General features: G+C 41.2%; 1 protein-coding gene across 5 annotated transcripts in view; it reads right to left on the reverse strand.

Annotated features, from left to right (window-relative positions):
* Positions 1-10,349, reverse strand: part of LOC127001741 (sorting nexin-14-like) — a 32,995-nt gene extending 22,646 nt beyond the window's left edge. For 3 of the 5 annotated variants that reach the window (XM_050866874.1, XM_050866877.1, XM_050866875.1), the window contains exons 1-9: positions 10,133-10,348; positions 7,885-7,953; positions 6,720-6,921; positions 5,966-6,097; positions 4,827-5,074; positions 1,852-2,056; positions 1,606-1,720; positions 1,017-1,172; positions 145-269 (exon numbers count right to left, since the gene is read on the reverse strand). In XM_050866874.1, the coding sequence (XP_050722831.1) occupies positions 145-269; positions 1,017-1,172; positions 1,606-1,720; positions 1,852-2,056; positions 4,827-5,074; positions 5,966-6,097; positions 6,720-6,921; positions 7,885-7,953; positions 10,133-10,332 (1,452 nt within the window). In that variant the 5' untranslated portion in view covers positions 10,333-10,348. Of the gene's footprint in view, positions 1-144; positions 270-1,016; positions 1,173-1,605; positions 1,721-1,851; positions 2,057-4,826; positions 5,075-5,965; positions 6,098-6,719; positions 6,922-7,884; positions 7,954-10,132 lie in introns of all 5 variants that reach the window. The other 2 variants (XM_050866873.1, XM_050866876.1) reach the window with 1 other exon arrangement.
* Between the last annotated feature and the right edge of the window lie 9,672 nt (positions 10,350-20,021).

The following is a 20,021-nucleotide window of genomic DNA, read 5'->3' on the forward strand; positions in this document are numbered from 1 at the left end:
CTTTTCTATGACGGCTTATTACCCTTAAAACAATTTAATCTCTCTCACTTCTCACCACCAATAAAGCATAGTTTATATGTATTACATTTTAACATCATTCAATATTAAATAGAATATGTATATTCTTTTTTATTATTTACTCACTGTGTAGCTGTGCATGAAGAGTGGCAGATACTCTCGTTCCAGCAGGTTGTAGGCGTGTTCATAGGCCTGGAAGAGTGGCCGGGTGGTGCGCAGCTTTACAATGTCTTTCACTTCTGCATGCACAACTGAAACACACATTGTGTATAAACATCCAGATTCACTGGTGCACATGACACCACTCACAGAGTGGTGCTGTGGTTAGCACATCTAGCTATTAATCTGCAAGCCTGGGTTTGATCTAGCCTTGCACAGACAGCATCCAGCTCACCCAGCTGCTTCTTTCTATTTTTTCTTCTTCTTGGAATGACCATCACTGTCATAATTTTTTTGTAGCTCTACACTTCATATTCTATTTCTCTGCTTCCTCTTTATAAAATAAAAGTAAAGATGGGGCCATAAACTAAGCTGAAAATAGCCTCAGTGCTCATCTCTGCCTCATTGTCCTTTACCCCAGTGGTGGATAAGAACTCACTACTCAGGGTGGCACAGCAGGTGTGACATCTGGGTTACCACAGGTTACTTCTGCTGTGCCACCCTGAGTAGTGAGTTCTTATCCACCATTGGGGTAAGGGCCAGAGAGGCAGAGGTGAGCACTGAGGCTATTTTCAGCATAGTTTATGGCCCAACTTTACCTTTATTTTATAAAAAGGAAGCTTAAAAATAGAATATGAAGTGCAGAGCTACAGAAAAATGATGACAGTGATGGTCATTCCAAGAAGAAAAAAGAATAGAAAGAAGAAAAAAAATATCACACAAATGATTACAATAAAAAAGACAAAGCTGTAAAACAAAAGGTAAGATGGAGGAAGGGGAAAAGAGAAAAAAATAAAGTGGGAAATTAGAGGTACCAAGAGCACATGAGCATTTCTTACTCTCTCTGATGTGGGCCACAATGTGCGTGGGGAATTTGATGTGGTCCAAAGCCGAGGCGACCATGTAGGTGTGGTAGAGCTCCAGTGCGTCGTGATGAAGCTGCTCCATCTGCTCCGGCGTCAGGTCTGGGTCCAGGATGTGGCGGTTGAAGTCCTCTGTGCAGGTGGTAGTTTTGATGGATGTTAAGAAGGAAACAGAAACAAAGGGAGCAAAAGTGAAAGGAGCAGTTAGAAAGACTTTAAACATAATAATGTGCACGACCAATATAAAATAAAACAAAATATATAAAAGAAAACTGATAGGAGTATGAAATTTGGATAAAAATGGCCAATAATGTTCATCTGTATTTAAAGTTATGGATGAGTTTGAACAAAAGATAACTGGAAAAAAAAACTGGAAAAAAAAGTATCAGTAAGAAGAGAGCAAGACAGATAACTAATATCAATGGATGTTTCTCAAATGAAATACAGTTTATAGAAAAATAATGCAACATTATATTCAGTTTAAAAATAGAGGAATGGCTGCAAGAATGAAGAAATCAATATCCTAAGAGGGACCATTTGTTCAACTGTGGTGAGTGCGACTAACCAACAGCGAGGCAAAACTGCAGGACATTGATGGCTCCCTCCTCCTTCAAGAAGGTGTGGAACAGGTACAGGAGGCTCTGGTCCTTCAACACTGAGGACAAGTTGCTTCTCAGAACCTTGGAGGAAAAGTTAATAGTTAGGGGAGGAATGGTGCACAAAAGCTTGAATGGAGGACTATCATATAAAGCTAAAGATAAGAGGTTCTGGTGCTCTGTAAAACACACACACACACACTAACACAACTCACTGAGTTCCGTGGGTGACTGTTAGCAGAGGCGAAGTTCTTGAGTAGCAATACCTCTGGCTCGGGTCTGTGAGGAGGCCATGGCGAGGGGTCTCGAGACAGTAGCAGCAGGAAGAGGAGGTTAACAGTGTCTGGGTCAGCCAGCAGGTCCATGGCCTGGATGAGCAACACTCGCCCAAGCAGCTCCTCTAGGAAGGTTCGTCCTAGCCTGCAGGATGTGATACATGAGACATTAAGAAGTTGCTGTGGTAAATGCTTAGGAAACTTGCAACACTGTAATAAAGATGTAGGAAGCAGTCATTAATAAAGCTTTGGTTCCTGTATATGAAGTGGAGATACAAATGAAGAAAGAAGACAAAGTAATGATGTTAAGAAAACAGATGCCACATACAGGAATTCATATACTACCTACTGATAGAGCAATACCCACACAACACTAGAGAAACATTTGGAAATAATGCCAAACAAAAATATTATGCTGGGATCAAAATCGCAACCTCATATTCAGCAAGCATGTGGACAACCTTATGGAACTTTGGCCCAGCCACCTTGAGATCAATTAATCGACAATAACACCATCACCAACACCACCAAGAACAACATCAACAGAAAAAAAAAAAAAAAAAAAAAAATCACATACAGTCATACCTCAGTTTGCGAGTTTGAGTCGTTCTGCAAATTTGCTCGCAAACCAAAATGAATTTACCCACTGAAATCAATGTGAATCCCATTAATGCATCCTATATCCCAAAAATATTAACATAAAAATCATTTTGAATGTTATTCTATACAGAATAAAAGTAATTTTACTAACAAATAGCAATAAATAATATAGTATAATTATATATATAAATATAAATAATATAGTATAATATATAAATAACATACAGGTTGAGAATCCTTTATCCGAAAATCCAAAAGTTTTCTGAATGCTGACATGATATGTTTTTCTTTTGTATTTTTTTGTTTATTTATTTATTTATTTATTTTTTGTTGCCACCTCATGGACGGGGACATGGCTATATGTCAGGGTCAAGCGTGTACGTACCTCCGAGGAGGGACCACGGACCCTTGCTGGGTGACGGCTCATGAAGGGGAGGGGAGGATGCCAATTGACCAACTCTATCGGCTAACGTCAGCCAAGCCAACCAAGTTGGTCTTTTGACGAGGACTGGCGTTTCTCTTTGTACAAGTCGAATATGAGAGCGTAAGTTCACTTTGTTCGCCGCAAGGCGAGAGTACTCAAAGTGGAAAACAATGGGAATAGCCACCTTGTGCTAAAAAAAAATAAGGAACGCAACATCCCATTCTTGAATACAGAACGAATCCATATTTTAAGGAGTGGGTGGTAACTCTAAAATTTCTCTAGCCTGCCATGACTGACAGCTGCTACTGGTGAATACAAGAGGAAGAGGGGAGGGACATTACGACACGTATTTACATGTATTTCAGGACAACCCTTTACAAACAATTTTATGGACTGGTTTTGTGGTTCACTGAAAAATGAGCTCACTACAATCTTAAAAAACTGTATATTATCTGCTCAACCATTCAGACAGCCAAATACAGAACAAATAGCGTACGTAAAGTTAGGTTTGGTTAGTTTAAATTTATTCGGCCCGCAGTGTGGGGTGGCGGAAATATGTAACACAGCGCAGGACGGGAATTGTCGGCAGCAGTCCACTATATGCGGGTCGGTGTTGCGAGAAATACCCCCTCGCAGAAATAAGTGTTCTGCTGTTCAATACGCATGCACACTGGGAGAATACACAGCAGGAAAAACATTAATTTGCCTGGGTTTGTTCTAGTTTGTTCACTTGTGATATTTGTGAGCGGTGAGTGAAATACAGAAACAATAAACAAGTTGAACCTCTCTCCGAGCTATTTTGTGGCTGCGGCGGCGGGTGCACAATTTGCAATTGAAAAGGCAATCATTTAGTGATTTCCAGAGAATATACTATCTCCATAATAAACAGCTTCATATTTTGTCCAGAAATAAGCGGTCAGCATCTCAAAATTAGCTGGCTACCCTCTCGTGAATAATTCCCTACTTCAGTTTTCATTTTATTTAGATTCAAACAAAAATATTCTGAAATCCGAAAAAAATCCAAAATTTGCAACACGTTATGGATAAGGGATTCTCAACCTGTAGTAATAATATACTGCTGAAAACACAAAGATCGCATACTAGAGCACAAACGTAAGTGGACTTGAGTGCACAGGTGCTACCTCTGCGAGTGTACAACACGGACTAGAGACGGTGTCACACTGGGTGTTTTCTTGCAACTGATGGAGCTAAAAGCAACAGCAGTTGCCCATATGCCCAACCAGGAGTGAGTTGTTGGCTTGGGTAAACACTCCTGTCTTCCCGTCTTTGAAGCCATGATTGTACCCACAACCGCTTCTTTCTTTCATTTAACTGAAGCAACAAGTCCATAATTTGAGTAACAGCACCACAAGCCACAACAGCTCATACTTTTGTAAACGGTGCAATGTGGATACAGGGCGACTGGTTTGTACACATTGCCAAAATGGGCAACCGACCTTGGTCGTGTGTGACACACCCACAAAAGTTGGAGTTGCCAGTTGCGCCTACCGCCAACACGGTTGGAGGAAAAAGATCCAGTGCCCAGCACATGACAGCAGCTTGAGACCCCATTCCTACTGTTTTCCGCTCTGAGTGCTCTCGTCTTGTGGTGAACAAAGGGAACCCACGATCATGTCTTCGACTTGTACAAACAGGATGCTCATACACCAAGTTGCTGCTCATAAACCACTGCTTTTTTAGTGATTTTCTTTTGCTCATAACTCAAAACGATTGTAAATTAAGGCACTCATAAATTAAGGTATTACTGTATCTTTCTTTCAACCATCACATATGCTTTGCAAAAAGCCATTTACATGAAGGCCTTTTACATTTTATGCCAGACCCACTTACTGTTCCTGCTATTCACCCCCCCAACCCCTCCATCACACACCTGCTGGACTGGTACTTCTCAGGGAGGAGGAAGGGCATGATGGTGCCCAAGACGCCCCTCAGATAGGCTGCCTCGTCCTCCCTCGACCGCACTGCCTTGTGGAGGCCGCCACCCGCCCTTAGGTACTGCACCACCGTCGCCTCCAGGGATATGTTTCCCCGCACCCGCCTGCTGCCCTCCACATAGGCATCCAGGTGGTTGATTAGAGCTGGCAGCAGACGGTCTGTTATCACCATTGTCAGATCAACCTGCAAGGACACACACTAGTTGCCTCCTGAGGGTGATCTTGTTTTGTCTATCTGATTGCAAACATTGTTTGGTTTGACTTTTTGAAGGTTCTACTGCTGGCCTCCTTTACTTACTGGTGTGTTAGAAGTGTTGGTGGCCTGACTCTTTGCTTTCAGCTGACTTCATTGGTTCTAATATCTAGTGACTGGTTATTATCAGGGTAGTTAGTGTGCTTCCCGCCACTCTTCCAAGAGAGGTAAGAGAGTAACAGGTTTGGTAGCTGTCCTCCAGCCTCTTTGGGTTCTAGTATTATAACATTACATTTAGTATATGAATTCGAGCTCTTGATGACTTTATTAGTTTTACATAAAAAAGATAACGGAAAGTGAGGCTAAAGTAAAGGACAGAAGAAAAGATAAAAGTATTGAGTGGGGAGGCAGTGGCTGAGTGGTCAGCATGGTGGCACAGAGTCCTGGAGGGTCTGGATTCAAGAGATAATTTTTAATCACTGACGAGTGACTTAAAACTTCCTACATGGTGTCCTGAAGGCCACTTATCAACCCGGAATTTAGCTAAACTAGCTATAGTGGAGCGAAGATGAGTTTCAGGGAGCAGCATGAGTTAAACAATATGGTGCCACTATAAACACTTATCTGTACCATGAACAAGCTGAGGCCAACCAGCAGACCCCATCAAGATAGCCTAGATGCAACAGGTTGAAAAAAAAATAATAATAATAAAAAAAAAAAATAAATAAATAAATAAATAAAAATAAATAAAAAATCTGAGAGCAATGCCACATGAAGCTTAGTGAAATCCTAAGATATGACATTTGAAATCAGATGGCCTATAAAATACCTGGAAACTAAAACAAGAAACAAGGAAATATGCATGACAGAGCTTCATCTAACCTTTGTGAGTTTTGTGGCAAGCCCTGCCATCGCATATCTAATGAGGTAGCGAATCTCATCTGACAGTTGGTCGTGGACAGAGATTTCTTGGTACCAGGTGTACACATAGTTGTCCAGCACCATCGTCAGCAGCTAGTGGAGGAAGATATACATGGTAGTACTGAAGGAGCACCATTCAATTATATACATTTCTCTGATGGCATCTAAGTACACACTCTTTACTGAAATTTCATTATGAGAGGAAAAATTCAACCTAGCACAAGCCAGTGGACCCCAGCCTGTAGTCCAGTTTCTTTCTGGAGCCCTCCTCTATATTAATATTGATGAATATGGCACAAAAGCTACACAGGTTGAGAAGAACTGGCATAAGTCTTTCTAATTTCATAAAAAAACTACAACCCAGAGTGAAGAAGAATGTCATGGGCAGGTTGCATCTATTCCACCTCTTCTTACTCTGCTAGCATCTATTTCCATATATTTCACTGCTTCACCAAAACCAAGCCTTTCTCAAAAGCCACACTAAAACACTCCCAAAAACTTAAGTTCATAGAGACAGGGAGTCAGTCCTTTCCTATGCACTGATAATTACAAATGATGTGCCTCACTGCCCTCTGCTCCCACCTCTCCACTGCCCAAAAAGCATACAGCTTTAAATGGGCTCCCTGCACTAGTAAATTATTGTAAATACATAATTGTATAAAAAAGGGATAATAAAATGTTTTTTTTTTTTTTTCAGCACACTCCATTCCCTCACCTCCTCCAGTGCCTCGTCAACACTCTGGGGAACAGTGCAGGTGACATGGGCATGGATGGACAAAGGGATGGCAGCGCTGGGGTGCTGCCGTTGACACCGTTCACCCCCACACACTGAGCAAGACCGTGGCATCTCTCCCTGGGCATTGGAACTCTCTGACCCAGTGAACAGCGCCAAGAGGTTGGGAATCTGTTTGCCATCCCTGCAAAACACCGCACATATGTTGGCAATGCACACCCACACTGCTGTTACTGTAAGATACACACCTGCATGTACTCTCTCTCTCTCTCTCACACACACACACACAAACATTCACTACTTGGATGGGGACATGATGAAGAAAATAATAGCACATTGATTAGACCAAGGTTAGAGTATGCAGCAGTTGTTTGGCCACCACTCAGGAAAAAGGATATAAGGAAACTCAAAATGATCCAAAGGATTGCAACTAAGATGGTACCAAAACTAATAAACCTGTCATACAAGACTAGATAGGAAGAAATGGGCCTACAAACACCCGAAGAAAGAAGAGAAAAAGGAGACCTGATAGCATTGTTCAGGAATACAAGTAGAATGGACGTGTTGGATAGAAATTATTTGATCAAGACAGAAGGGGGGAGGCAACTGAGAGGACACAGCAAGAAACTGTGAAAGGGGACTTGTTTGAAAAAAGACATAAAGAAGTACAGTTTTACTCACCAGAGTGTGGGTACATGCAAATAATATCATTGTTGAAGCAGGCAGTGTCCGTAAAATGAAGGAAAAGTTGGACAAATATAGACTGGGAGACAGGACTGTTCGAGCTTAAAACAAGCTCAGGCCAAGTATACTACATATAGGTAAATACAAAACTATCATTTCTACAAAAATCATAAATGAACATGGTTTACTTTCACTCAAACAAATTTCTTGTGGACTACTTTTCTTAAGTTTGACCAGTTGTATACCTTCACTTAATCCACTGTTTTGTAAAAATCATTCAGAAGAAATCAATTGCTACTTGTTTTCCATGAGCTGCCATAACCATGTAGTGGGAAACAAAATTTTACTTGATCAGCATCTTCCTCCAATGTGTAACTGTACCAAATCTTGAGGTTTATGACAAGAACTGCAATAAATTCAGTTTCTGCCACTTAACTTTATGTTTTGCAGGCCATAAGCTTACCGAAATATAATGTAGGGAAGCAACAGGCCTGTGCAGAGGGTTGTAATGAGTAGTGCCCCAACCAGCAAACTGAAAAAAAAATACATGCATGAGTACATCAATATGTTTGCTATCCAAATGATATGAGACAAATTAATAAAAGGTTATTTTATCATGACCATAGATAGTTTGTGCATGGACATTGTCTCTATGATGTATGAATGGATAAGAAAGGGATGAAGGGTATTCCTGAACTGGATATTTTCAAGATCAAATCTGCAACACCTTCGTGATAACAAGTTGGCAATTTAGTCTTATGAATGACCTAGCCACTGCAGCACCACAAAAAGATGGAATTCTGATGGAGGCAGTGTTCAGGATAAGAAAATCATTTACTACTAAAAATAATACTCAAGATCAATTAATATTAAAATATCTAAGTATATCATGGAAGGATGACGCTTTCTAGATCTAGTTTTGTACATTAGTGAATGCACTCTAAACTCGGTGTTTATGTGGTGCACTGGTTAGCAAGTGAAGCCGAATAAATATCTAAAGACCCAAGTTTAATCCAAGCCCAGGACAAGGAGGCCAGCTCAATCAGTTGTTCATTCTCCCTTTCAAGTTGATTACTAAATAGTTACCCAGGGAAATGTGGAAAAGGTAAACTGTGGGAAGCAGGTCACATGTGCCCAGTGTCTCGGATGGTTGGTTTTTACCCACCAGACTCAATGGCTAATGATATGCAAATGATCACAGAGGTCATGCATAGCTTAACAGAAGCCCCAACCTTACTCTAATATTAATTACAAAATGATTATTTGGGATAAAAAATATTAACCTACTTATATAAATCTACCTTCGTTCAATCCCCAGGTCCTTTATCTAACCCAGTGGCCTTTAAATTTTCCAGGCTGGCACCCCCTTGACTCCCAGGTGAATTCCTATAGCATCCCCCCCCCCACACACACACACACGAACACACACTTTTTTCAGTATCTAGTATGTTGGAAATTGGAAACAATTGAATAGACCGCTTGGCCTTAGTATTTGTGACATAGACTTTGTAATTCAGATTTTGTAAAAAAAAATGTTATTAATTGTACTCCTAATGCCACTCTTCCACAGCCTTTTTCCTCATCCTCCCATAACTTTCCACTGCCCCCAAGTGGACAGTACTGCCCACTTTGGGAACCACTGCTCTAACCTATAGTGTCTAAACTGTCTACAAAGAAGGTTCTCGGTTAAGATTTGTTTTAGTACCGTGCCAGTATTTCATTACCTACCTTATGAAACATCACTAGCTCTTCATATACTTTTCTTCAAACGTTCAACAATCATGGAAACGCTTTCAAAATCCAATTCAAGGACTATTTTTTTATTGTTGAAAATAAGGGATAATATTCACGAAAACGTAGCCTCCTCTGGCGGCAGCCGGTGTTGCGAGAAATACCTCCTCGCAGAAATAAGTCGCATATACATGTGGGGGGGGGGGGGGGGGGGGGCCGGGGGGGGGGCAGAAGGGGGGTTGAGGGGGGGCAAAGCCCCTCCGTTAGCTGTCAGGTCGTAAAGTTTGGTTGTAGTTGAAATATGCTCCCCTACCCTAAACCCTCCGTGAGCTATTTTGTGGCCGCCGCCAGAGGATGCTACGCTTTTGTGAATATTATCCCCTATTTTCAACAATAAACAGTCCTTGAATTGGATTTTGAAAGCGTTTCCATGATTGTTGAACGTTTGTAGAAAAGATATATGAGGAGCTAGTGGTTTCATAAGGTAGGTAATGAAATACTCGCACGGTACTAAAACAAATCTTTACCAGGTTCTCCCTCCTGTGACATTCTACACAGTTAAATCAAGAGGATGAGAAAAATGTGTCTGTTTGTGGAAGTATTTACATTCCTGATAGACTGCCAAACAATATGTTCTGTTAGCAGCCATATTGGTTTAATATTGCACAAGTATTTAATACCAATCATTAAGCCCAGTGAAAAACGTTTGTTCCTGAAATTATAGCTAGAAATCCATGAAAAACAAGAAGCAGCAGTCTGAACATTTACTGACAGTGAAATTGAAAGTAAAGATATGGATAATCTAATATCTTTTCACAGATCACTTTGGGAACTTACAAACTTGTGGTCAATAAAATGCCAGTCTACCCACCAAGCTGGCTCCCTGCTCCGCCTCCCCCGGGGCGGTGCAAGGCCCAGGGGGCAGCTCACCAGGGGCGGGATGCAAGGTTTTCCGAGCCTCCAAGCGCTGGTTGCCTTACCTTATAAATATGGAGACTACGGTGCTACTGATGAACACGAGAATGAGTAAAACTAGCACGTATTTGTCTCGTAAAAGACCCGATAACTTGACATTCTCGCCCTCCATCCTCAGACATTGTTTACGCCGCCTTGGTCCGTCTCCGCCTCGGGACGCGGGGCGCCACGGCACGGCCTTACGACCACGACTCTCTTCATTCATCTCCTGGACCCCTCAGCTCTGGGTGAAATATGAAAAAAACGAGTCACGCATCGAGAGAGGCTAGACATGAAGGTATGGTACAGTCAATCAATCAATGGGGGCATAAGCCGGGGGGCGCATCGCATCGCCCTCCGGGCAAGTCTCCATGCTGAGTAACCAACTCCTGGCAAAATATATCAGCTTGCTCAAGTCACGAACTCTGTGGGGCGTCCCCTTGGGCTCCTCCACTCTTACTACAGAAACAACCCGATGAGCAGGGTCGGTTTCTAGATATAGCGTGCCACTTAATTGCTCGTATATAATTGGAGTTTGCATTAACGGACTTTGCGGATAATATAATGTATTATATCAAATTAGTCTCACGCAATATTCTCCGGTTTAACACAAAGTCATTCCAGCGATATCCCATGTTTCAGCGTAGACACTAAATTATCATCTTAGGCGTCAACATGTCCAGTTCCAGATCTTTGTTCTTCTACACTGGTATTGACCAGGATCAAAAGAGTAGCTAGGCTATACTCTCTTGATCCTGGTATTGACAGCGCCAAATACTCGTGCTGAGCGAGTAACACCGTTGTTTTATACTACGCTATTATACCAAGGCATGTCAAATTTTCCAAGATCTCAATGTCCTCGCCACACGCAGAAACAGACTGTACTACCTACTTTTCCATCGGAAGAAGGAAGTTTCGCTGGTGTGCCAGTTCGCCAATACCGGCGAACCGTCTTATTTCATTCACCGCCGAAACGTCCAGCAGGACGATTTGCCGGTGTGCCAATTCACCGATACCGTCTATAAACCATAAACGCATTTACCGATACTGATGGCATTGGTAGTAAGAATAATAATAGTTTAAGCTTTTTAGGAGAGCGTCCGCCGTTAGTATTTCAAAAAAATGGGAAAAATTGCAAAAAAATCACGCCTCGGCTAGCTTAAATTATGGCAAAATATTCTGAAGAAATAAGCAAATATGACTTATGGCTGATTCCCCCTCCCCCTCCCCCCGCCACCCTCTTCCGCTCGTCACTTATGTCACTATAAAACACTTACCTGCGCCATGACGGACTGGGGCCGACTACCATCTAGGCCCCTTAAGAAAGTCTACCGGCGCTATAGGCTGGCAAAAAAAAAAAAAATAAATAAATAAAAATAAATATATATATATATATATATATATATATATATATATATATATTCATACACAGATGCATACATCGTCATGTTTCAGCGTAGAAAATAGCCTAAAAGAATATTCGTATGACATTTTGAGGCAAACTAACATCTGCGATGGCCTTGGAGGCAGCAGAGCTGACACTTACTCAGTCACCCCGGAGGACCCAGAGATAAGTTTCGCACGTCGGCTCGATTTCCAAGAAAAGGACTCCATCAGACACACGAAGTCCCTCAAAACAAAGAGGAAAAAACTGCAATTCAGTAAAAAATACCAACCGGGAAGACATCTAGGTTTAAAGGACGAACTCTACAAATCCGCGGACTTTAACTCTCCTTTTTATAAAACGTGATTAATTTCTGTTTTTCAAAAATTCCTTCGTCGCTATTTGACCGATTTTAATAAACAATACATCATTGGAAAGAGGAGCTGAAGCGCAAGCTTTTCATCACCAGTTTTCTTTTCAATTAAGTGACAATTCCCGGAAAAAAATTAATATCGTTAGATTCAATATCAAAATTGAAAACAAACTTAACATTTAACAAAAGCAAAATTGAAAAAAATTCCATGATGAATCTTTTGGATTCTGCCTTAAGTTTCTTGCAGCGTAGGGTATTATATGAAAGAGAAATTCTGAGTTGAGTTTTGTTAAAAAAAACTACATTTTATTTTTTCCTGCTATTATATATCAACTTATAGATCTGAAAGTAAGCGTATATTATTTCACCATAAGCTTACATTTCACATGAATATAATCAGGATCATACGTTAATAATTTAACACATGGCGGACGCTCCCCTTGAGATAAAATTTTATTTTCTTTCATTGTACTTTTCGATGCAAGTCAGATTTTAGTTTTTTTGCACCTTCTATGTAATATTTTTAAGATGTATCGCAAGCTCTCACTTCATGAGTATGGCAAGTAGCGGACTGCATTATTTTGGTGAAGCAGCGTTACATAACGAAGGTATTGCCGCAAAACACGAACACCCAGCTCTCGTGCTGGAAGTGAAGTGTGACCACCCATTTATTTTTTTATTTTTATAGGGTTGTGATGCTTAGGACAGTTGATTTTTACGTGATCTTATTTGTTTTATATCAATTTAAACAGTACAGGTATTGCAACCATTATAAAAGGTTAATTTGGTTGATTTATATTCAGATATCATGCTTGTGAGAAGAAAAGCAAGCCATAACTCCAAAATTATGAAGATATTTCTCATAGTTTTCCTTTTTATATTTTTTTCCTATAAATACTGAGAGGATGTTTTTTGTACTTACACAAATGTCTTGTAATTGATATTATCTTGTTTATTAGCTAACCCAATTGGTTCGGACGATTTAAAAACTTGTGTTTCGTCGTCTACTGCTAAAAACTGGAAATAGCTACGAGTGTCATATTAACAACCTAAAGAGCCAAATGATGAAGGAACATTTTTCCAAAAATATTTTTTTAAAGTGACCGAATCATCACCGCCCTTCCTTGAGTATTTTTTTCAACATTCATGAATTATTCGTACGTCGAGAGAAACTTCCAGAAATCACCCATTACACTACTTTATACACATCTACTTTCTTCCTACTTTCTATTACAGTACTTATTCTTATACCAATATAATTTTGGAACAACTCTTGTGAAAGATGCACCGCGACATTTTTCAGTAGATGTTCCTGATTGATTATTTGGTTGATGGTTTATTGTTACATAGTTATACAACAAAGGATGTCCGCACCAAAATGACATCGAGTGTTAACACCATGGCTTAAATTGGTTGTGCAATAAAAATGGTGGTAATAACATCAATTTATATGAATTGATTCATGGTCTTTTTAAAGAATGCAAACTAGTGTCAAGTCAGTGTCAGTTAGTTTCAGAGGAGAAACTTAGGCTATACCAAAGAAAAACTTGCAGGGAGTATCAAACATAAATCTTTAATATCTGGGATGATTACAGTGAAAGGAAAATTATCCCTCGCACCTTCTTAAAACAAGGGGCCGTATTACAAGTCCAATCCGAGAAATTTCGGGTCCCTACAGATTTCGGGATGAATAACTCTGTAGGGACCCGAAACTTCTTAGATTGGACTCGTAATACGGGCCCTAAACCGACCTTTGTAGGGACCCGAAACTTCTCGGATTCGACTTGTAATACGGCCCCTAGTAGTTTCAAAACTTGGCGGACCCTCATCTGAAACATCGCCCAGCCCTCAGAATCAAGCTAAGAATGACCATGAGTAATTTTAGTTTATTAACTCGATTTTAAAACAGCAACAATTATGAATCCTATTTCAAATGAAATTTTCAGGCATTTTAAATGTCATCTTTTTCACTTGCCTGTCCTACGTACTACCTTTCTCCTACAAACAAATGTTTTTTTTTTCCAAGTTTCGTTTTCCTGAACTCCAATATTTTCCATTTTAACCAATAACAAAGAAGAAAACAGTACCAATAATCGCCTTATTCCCAGTGTTCAGAGCCTTCTATAGGAATGGCCCATAATCTTTTACCACTCTGTATCGTCTCCGCCAGTTATTCTCCCCCGCACAGTTGCTATCCATATACAGGGGACTTGTCCGCCCTCGTATGGAGTATGCATCTCACGTGTGGGGGGGCTCCACTCACACAGCTCAGTTGGACAGCTCTCCTCCTCTTACTGATAGTCTTCTACCTCTTAAATTCCGCCACTCTTTCTATCTTCTATCGATATTTTCACGCTGACTGCGTGTACGCCTGTCTCCTCGTAAGGAAACCCTCGCTTCATCTGGTATCGATAATTTAATCTGTTTTTTCTCCTTAAAGGGAGTAGGGCGTGGTATAGTAATGAATAGTACTCATAGACTTCTCTCAGTCAAGCTTTGGAGTCATATTCTTGGACAGATAGGTGCCCAAGCACATATATTTGACAAGGCTTTCGTGGGAGGTTAGTGCATTTCTAGGGGTAGTTTTATGGCCCTGGTGGTATTTTGACTATTCTACTGTATCATGAACCGAGAAAAAGCACTCATTAGAACCCGATTGATCTCCTGTTTAGCGTTTGGAAATAGTTGATGTGAACAACGGAAGCATCTGAGCGCCCATATACTTAAACATTTCTGCGTCCAAGCACACAATCGACATGGTTTTCGTAGGAGCTTTAGGCGTTTTCAAGGGTAGTTTAATGACCCAGGTGGTAGTCCGACCCTTCTTCTGTACCATGAACCTAAAAAACACTCACGGAACCCGACCGATCTCTTTTTGGCGTTTGAAAACAGTAGTGTGAGAGGCGGACGCGTCCGGGAAAACGCAGGGTCCAGAGAAAGATAATCCTTCTCTGGACCCTGGGAAAACCGACATTGTAATGCAAGCGAAAGTCTGGCAGAGGTCATTACATACAAGAACAGTGACTCATCAATACAGCTGCCTCTCCTCACACCAAACCATCGGGCAAGTATTACACCACCACCTATATCATAATACATCTGTCCTGTTGCTTGTCTGGCAGTATAGCCTACGGCGTGTGTATATACTGGTGTACAGTGTGGTCTTTAATTTCTTTTAATGTGGATAAGTTAATGAGAATAATATGAAGGCGGGTACGCTTCAGTAGAGAAGCAACAACAACATAGGGATAAGATTTCTATCACTTAAGCCCCAAATACACTGCCGAATTTTGGCCACGAACTTGACGCCGAATCAGTTCGTGAAAAAATTCGGCGACCGGTTCGCCGACATGACCAAGACTCTTACAGTTCGTGACCATTCGGAGACATGTCGGCGACATGTCGGCGAATGCTCAAGACAATTCGGGGACAGTTCGGAGACATGTCGCCGACTATTCGGCGTCCATGTCGCCGAGCTCAAAATCTGAAATTTTTACGGTTTTTTGTCGCGGAATAACTGGCGACAAGTCTCCGAATTGTCTTCGCATGTCCCAAAAGTGTCGGCGACATGTCGGGGATAATTCTCCGACAGCGCCAAGATTTCTGACAGCTGATCATCTGATGTCCATGTGGCATAAAAAAGCACGGGAATCCGCGCCTACCTCATGGACTACTACAACACCCGGGGAGCAGTGGCCTGGCAGGACAGAATTGTGGGCGAGTAAATACCATGTGTGGTAATATATGTGGTAATATGTATGATAGTATGTGTAATAAAATGTATAAATGTGATTTGTTTTTGTTTTGCTCTCCTACAAATATTTTAGAATGAATGAATGTTTACGTAATATCAGTAAACAAACCAGTAACTGAAAGAAGAAATAAATCTAAATATAACTGAAAATGAAACAAAGGTTAAATAATGGCAGAATAATGATATTAAGAAATAAATAAAGTAATAAATAGTAAATTAATTATGAAATAAATGAAAATGTTAGTTCCATACCTATTTTATATATTCATGATTCTTCTTGTTTTTCATATTTTCTTGTTTACTATTTATTATTATAGTATTATTTTATTCCGTATATATATATATATATATATATATATATATATATATATATATATATATAGAGAGAGAGAGAGAGAGAGAGAGAGAGAGAGAGAGAGAGAGAGAGAGAGAGAGAGAGAGAGAGAGAGAGAGAGAGAGAGAGAGAGAGAGAGAGAGAGAGAGAGAGAGAGAGAGAGAGAGAGAGAGAGAGAGAGAGAGAGAGAGAGAGAGAGAGAGAGAGAGAGAGAGAGAGAGAGAGAGAGAGAGAGAGAGAGAGGAGACACAGATTCCATGGTCCAGACTTGGTGGTCTGTCCTTAAACCTAAGTGATTTTACATTAATCAGAAGACTCCAAAACGTTGCATTTATACTCTAGTTGATATTAAGTTGAAGGAAGTGACGGTCGAGCTTATTTTTGAAGGAGTCAATCGTGTTACACTGGACAACTGAAGGTGGAAGCTTATTCCATTCTCGCACTACAACGTTGGTGAAGAAAAATTTGGTGCAGTCTGAATTTACTTGTCTACATCTGAGTTTTACGCCATTGTTCCTCGTGCGCAAAGTGTCATCGATCATAAACAATGTTGATCTGTCTACATTCGTGAAACCATTAAGTATTTTAAAACATTCGATCAGTTTTCCTCGGAGGCGACGTTTCTCAAGAGAGAACATGTTAAGGGTAGAAAGCCTTTCTTCGTAGGATTTGTTGCGCAAGGAAGGGATAATTTTCGTTGCCCGACGCTGAACACCTTCTAATTTAGCAATATCCTTTGCATGGTGGGGAGACCAAAACTGTACCGCATATTCCAAGTGGGGTCTGACTAAACTGTTGTAGAGCGAGTATTACATCTTTATTCTTAAATAAAAGTTTCTTTTAATGAAGCCCAACATTCTGTTCGCTTTATTTGCTGCATCGATGCATTGCTGTGAGAATTTGAGGTTTGACGCGATTTTGACCCCAAGTCCTTGACGCATTGAACGCTTTTGAGTTTAACGCCGCGCATTTCGTAATCAAACTTTTATTCCTCGTTCCAACTTGAAGGACCTGGCACTTGTCTACGTTAAAGGGCATCTCCCATCTATCCGACCAAGCTGAAATTTTGTGCAAATCCTCTTGGAGGCTTTGCCTGTCTTCGTCAGTGAGAACCGAGTTGCCAATCTTTGTGTCGTCTGCAAATTTACTAATGCGGTTATTGAGTCCAACATCCACGTCGTTGATGTAAATAATGAAGAGCACTGGGCCAAGAACCGAGCCCTGAGGGACGCCACTAGTGACAGGCGCCCACTCTGAGTTAAATCCGTCAATCACTACTCTTTGTTGTCTGTTGCTCAACCAATTCGCGATCCATTGGTTTACCTGACCGTCAATACCTATTTGTTTTAATTTGTAAAGTAATTTATGATGCGGGACTTTATCAAACGCTTTCTGTAAATCAAGATAGACTACGTCCAGTGATTTGGTTACGTCATAAACAGTGAAGAGGTCGTTATAAAAGGTTAATAGATTTGATAGGCAGGATCTTTTGTTTCGGAAGCCATGTTGTGAGTCCCCAATTAATGAGTGGCTTTCAAGGTAACTCACAATTTTGTCTCTAATTATGCCCTCAAGTAGCTTACCTACAACCGAAGTTAGACTAATGGGCCTGTAATTACCTGGTCCTTTTTGTCTCCTTTCTTAAAAATCGGTGTCACGTTAGCCTTTTTCCAATCTGAAGGGACAATGCCTTGTCGCAAGGACATATTGAATACGGTTGTGAGGGAGAGTATTTCGCTCTTTGTTTCTTTCAGCAGAGTTGGATATACTTTATCAGGTCCAGGACTTTTATTTGTTTTAAGTGATTTGAGGGCTTTAAGGACTTCATCGGGTTTTATTTCAAAGTTAGACAATGCATGCTCTGGATTTACATTAGTACTGGTGTTGGTGGTGGTGGTGGGAGGACTGTTATTATTAAACACCGAGGAAAAGTAATTATTTAATAGGTTTGCAACGTGTTGGCTGTCAGTCACTAGTGCACCGTCGCTGTTTATTAAAGGTCCAATTCCACTTCTGATCGCCTTTCTGTTGTTTATGTAACTGAAGAAGGATTTCGGATTATTTTTACAGTTGGCTGCAATATTTTCTTCATATCTACGCTTTGCCTGATGCACTAATCTTTTTACTCGTCGCCTTGCATCATTGTAAAGTCTAATGTTTTCGGGCGTGCTTTGGTCTTTCTTTAACCTGTAAGACAATTTTCTCTCCTTGACTGAGTGTTTAATTTCGCTATTAAACCAAGGTGGACTTTTATTAGTGTTAATTCGCTTCTCGCACAAGGGGACAAATGTGTCCTGCTGAGTGAGTAAGTGATTGTTAAAGTTTAGCCAGGCGTCCTCTGCATTGCCGTCATCTGATAGTTGCATATCTATTAGTTTTCGTCGGATTTCTACGAAGTTGGCTCTTTTGAAATTGGGCACCTTAACTTTATTTTCAGTCACCGATGTTTGAGCTCTAATGTCAACGCGCACTAGTTTATGATCGCAGGAACCGAGGTGTTCTCCTACCGTGACATTACTGACTAGGTTATCTTGGGTCGCTATAACAAGGTCAAGTATGTTATTTTGTCGAGTTGGTTCAGAAACCATTTGGCTTAGATAATTTTCCTCTAGAAATTCGATCATTCTATGGGACTCACCTTCTGTACCCGACAGTGTCGCCCAGTCGATATGGTGGAGGTTAAAGTCTCCTAGTATCAGTGAGTCGCTGTTATTAAGTGACTGCCTTAAGACGCTGTACATTTCAAGATCGCCATCAAGTGATTGCCCCGGAGGCCTGTAAGTGACAGATATATTTAAATTGACTTTTGCAATGTTTACTCGCACGCACAAATGTTCAACGTTACTGTTTCTTGGTGTTTTGTCAGTAGGTTGCAAGTAGCTTTTGACAAAAAGGGCGACACCACCCCCTCTACGGTTTACACGATCATTGTTGAAGAATCTGTAGCCATCTATGTTATATTCGGAACTTAAATCAATATTAGTGGTGTCGATAAATGTTTCGGTTATAGCAATTACGTCAAAGTTTTCTGTCAGAGCAAGACATCGCAGTTCATCAAATTTGTTTCTTAGGCTACGCGCATTGAAACTAAGGACTCTTAGGTTATCTTGAAGCTTGGTAATAGAGGTACTGGAGGGTTCAATGTTACGAGTCTGTTGCGGTGTGAGGTGTCTATTTACACGGGCGGGATGGAAGGACGTGGCTGAGAGTCGTTTTTTGTTGTTCGGGCGTTACGTACGGCGTTGTTGAGGAGCCTTCCAAATCTGGCTGCCCCGATGGGGGACAGGTGTATGCCGTCCCTTTGGAAAAGTCTACTCTGGCCGTAGAAATCGTTCCAGGCGTAAAAGAATTCGACTTCAAGCTCTCCGCAGAGAGTCTGCAGGCGGTTGTTGAGGCTGAAGGCCTTACTGTAGAAGTCGCCCTCATCCCATGTCCGTGGTAGAATTCCTGAAATCAAAATATTAGGGGATTTAGACTTATACTGCTGGATGAGCCTACGGTACTTGTCCAGCAGTTCCTCAGACCGGGTCGTGGTGACGTCGTTTGTACCTGTGTGGAGAACAAAGAGTGAGTCATTAGAGGCCTCAGCGGAGACCTCGTCCAGTGCAGCTGTGATGTCGTCAACACCAGCTCCAGGATAACAGTAGTTACGCCTACGACGGGGGACTCTGCCACAGAATTCAACCACCTGATGGCGAATCATAGAGTCACCGACCAAGAAGGTGCTCTGTTCCTCGTCCTCCTCCTCCAGTATGGCAAATCTGTTGTAGCAATGAGTAGGATAAATGGCTCTAGGGGCGGGTCTGGCTCCTCCTCTCACGGGGGTGAAGCATTCAGCGTCAGCTCTACCGGTTCCCTGTGACGTGCCTTCTTCGGAAGGTGGCTGGGCATCGAGTGCAGGTGAGGAGGGTGATGAGGCGTCAATTGCAGGAGGGGCGACGATGTTGGCCTGGATAAACTCCTGCAAGGTATCAACAGTACTTGTTAGTTCGGTGATCTTCTTCTCGCCAGCCGTCAGCCTTTCGTCCTGTTGAAGGAGTCTCGTTTCCATCTGCTGAGTCAACAGGCAG

Source organism: Eriocheir sinensis, chromosome 21, assembly GCF_024679095.1.
Source record: "Eriocheir sinensis breed Jianghai 21 chromosome 21, ASM2467909v1, whole genome shotgun sequence".
Classification (NCBI taxonomy): Eukaryota; Metazoa; Arthropoda; class Malacostraca; order Decapoda; family Varunidae; genus Eriocheir; species Eriocheir sinensis.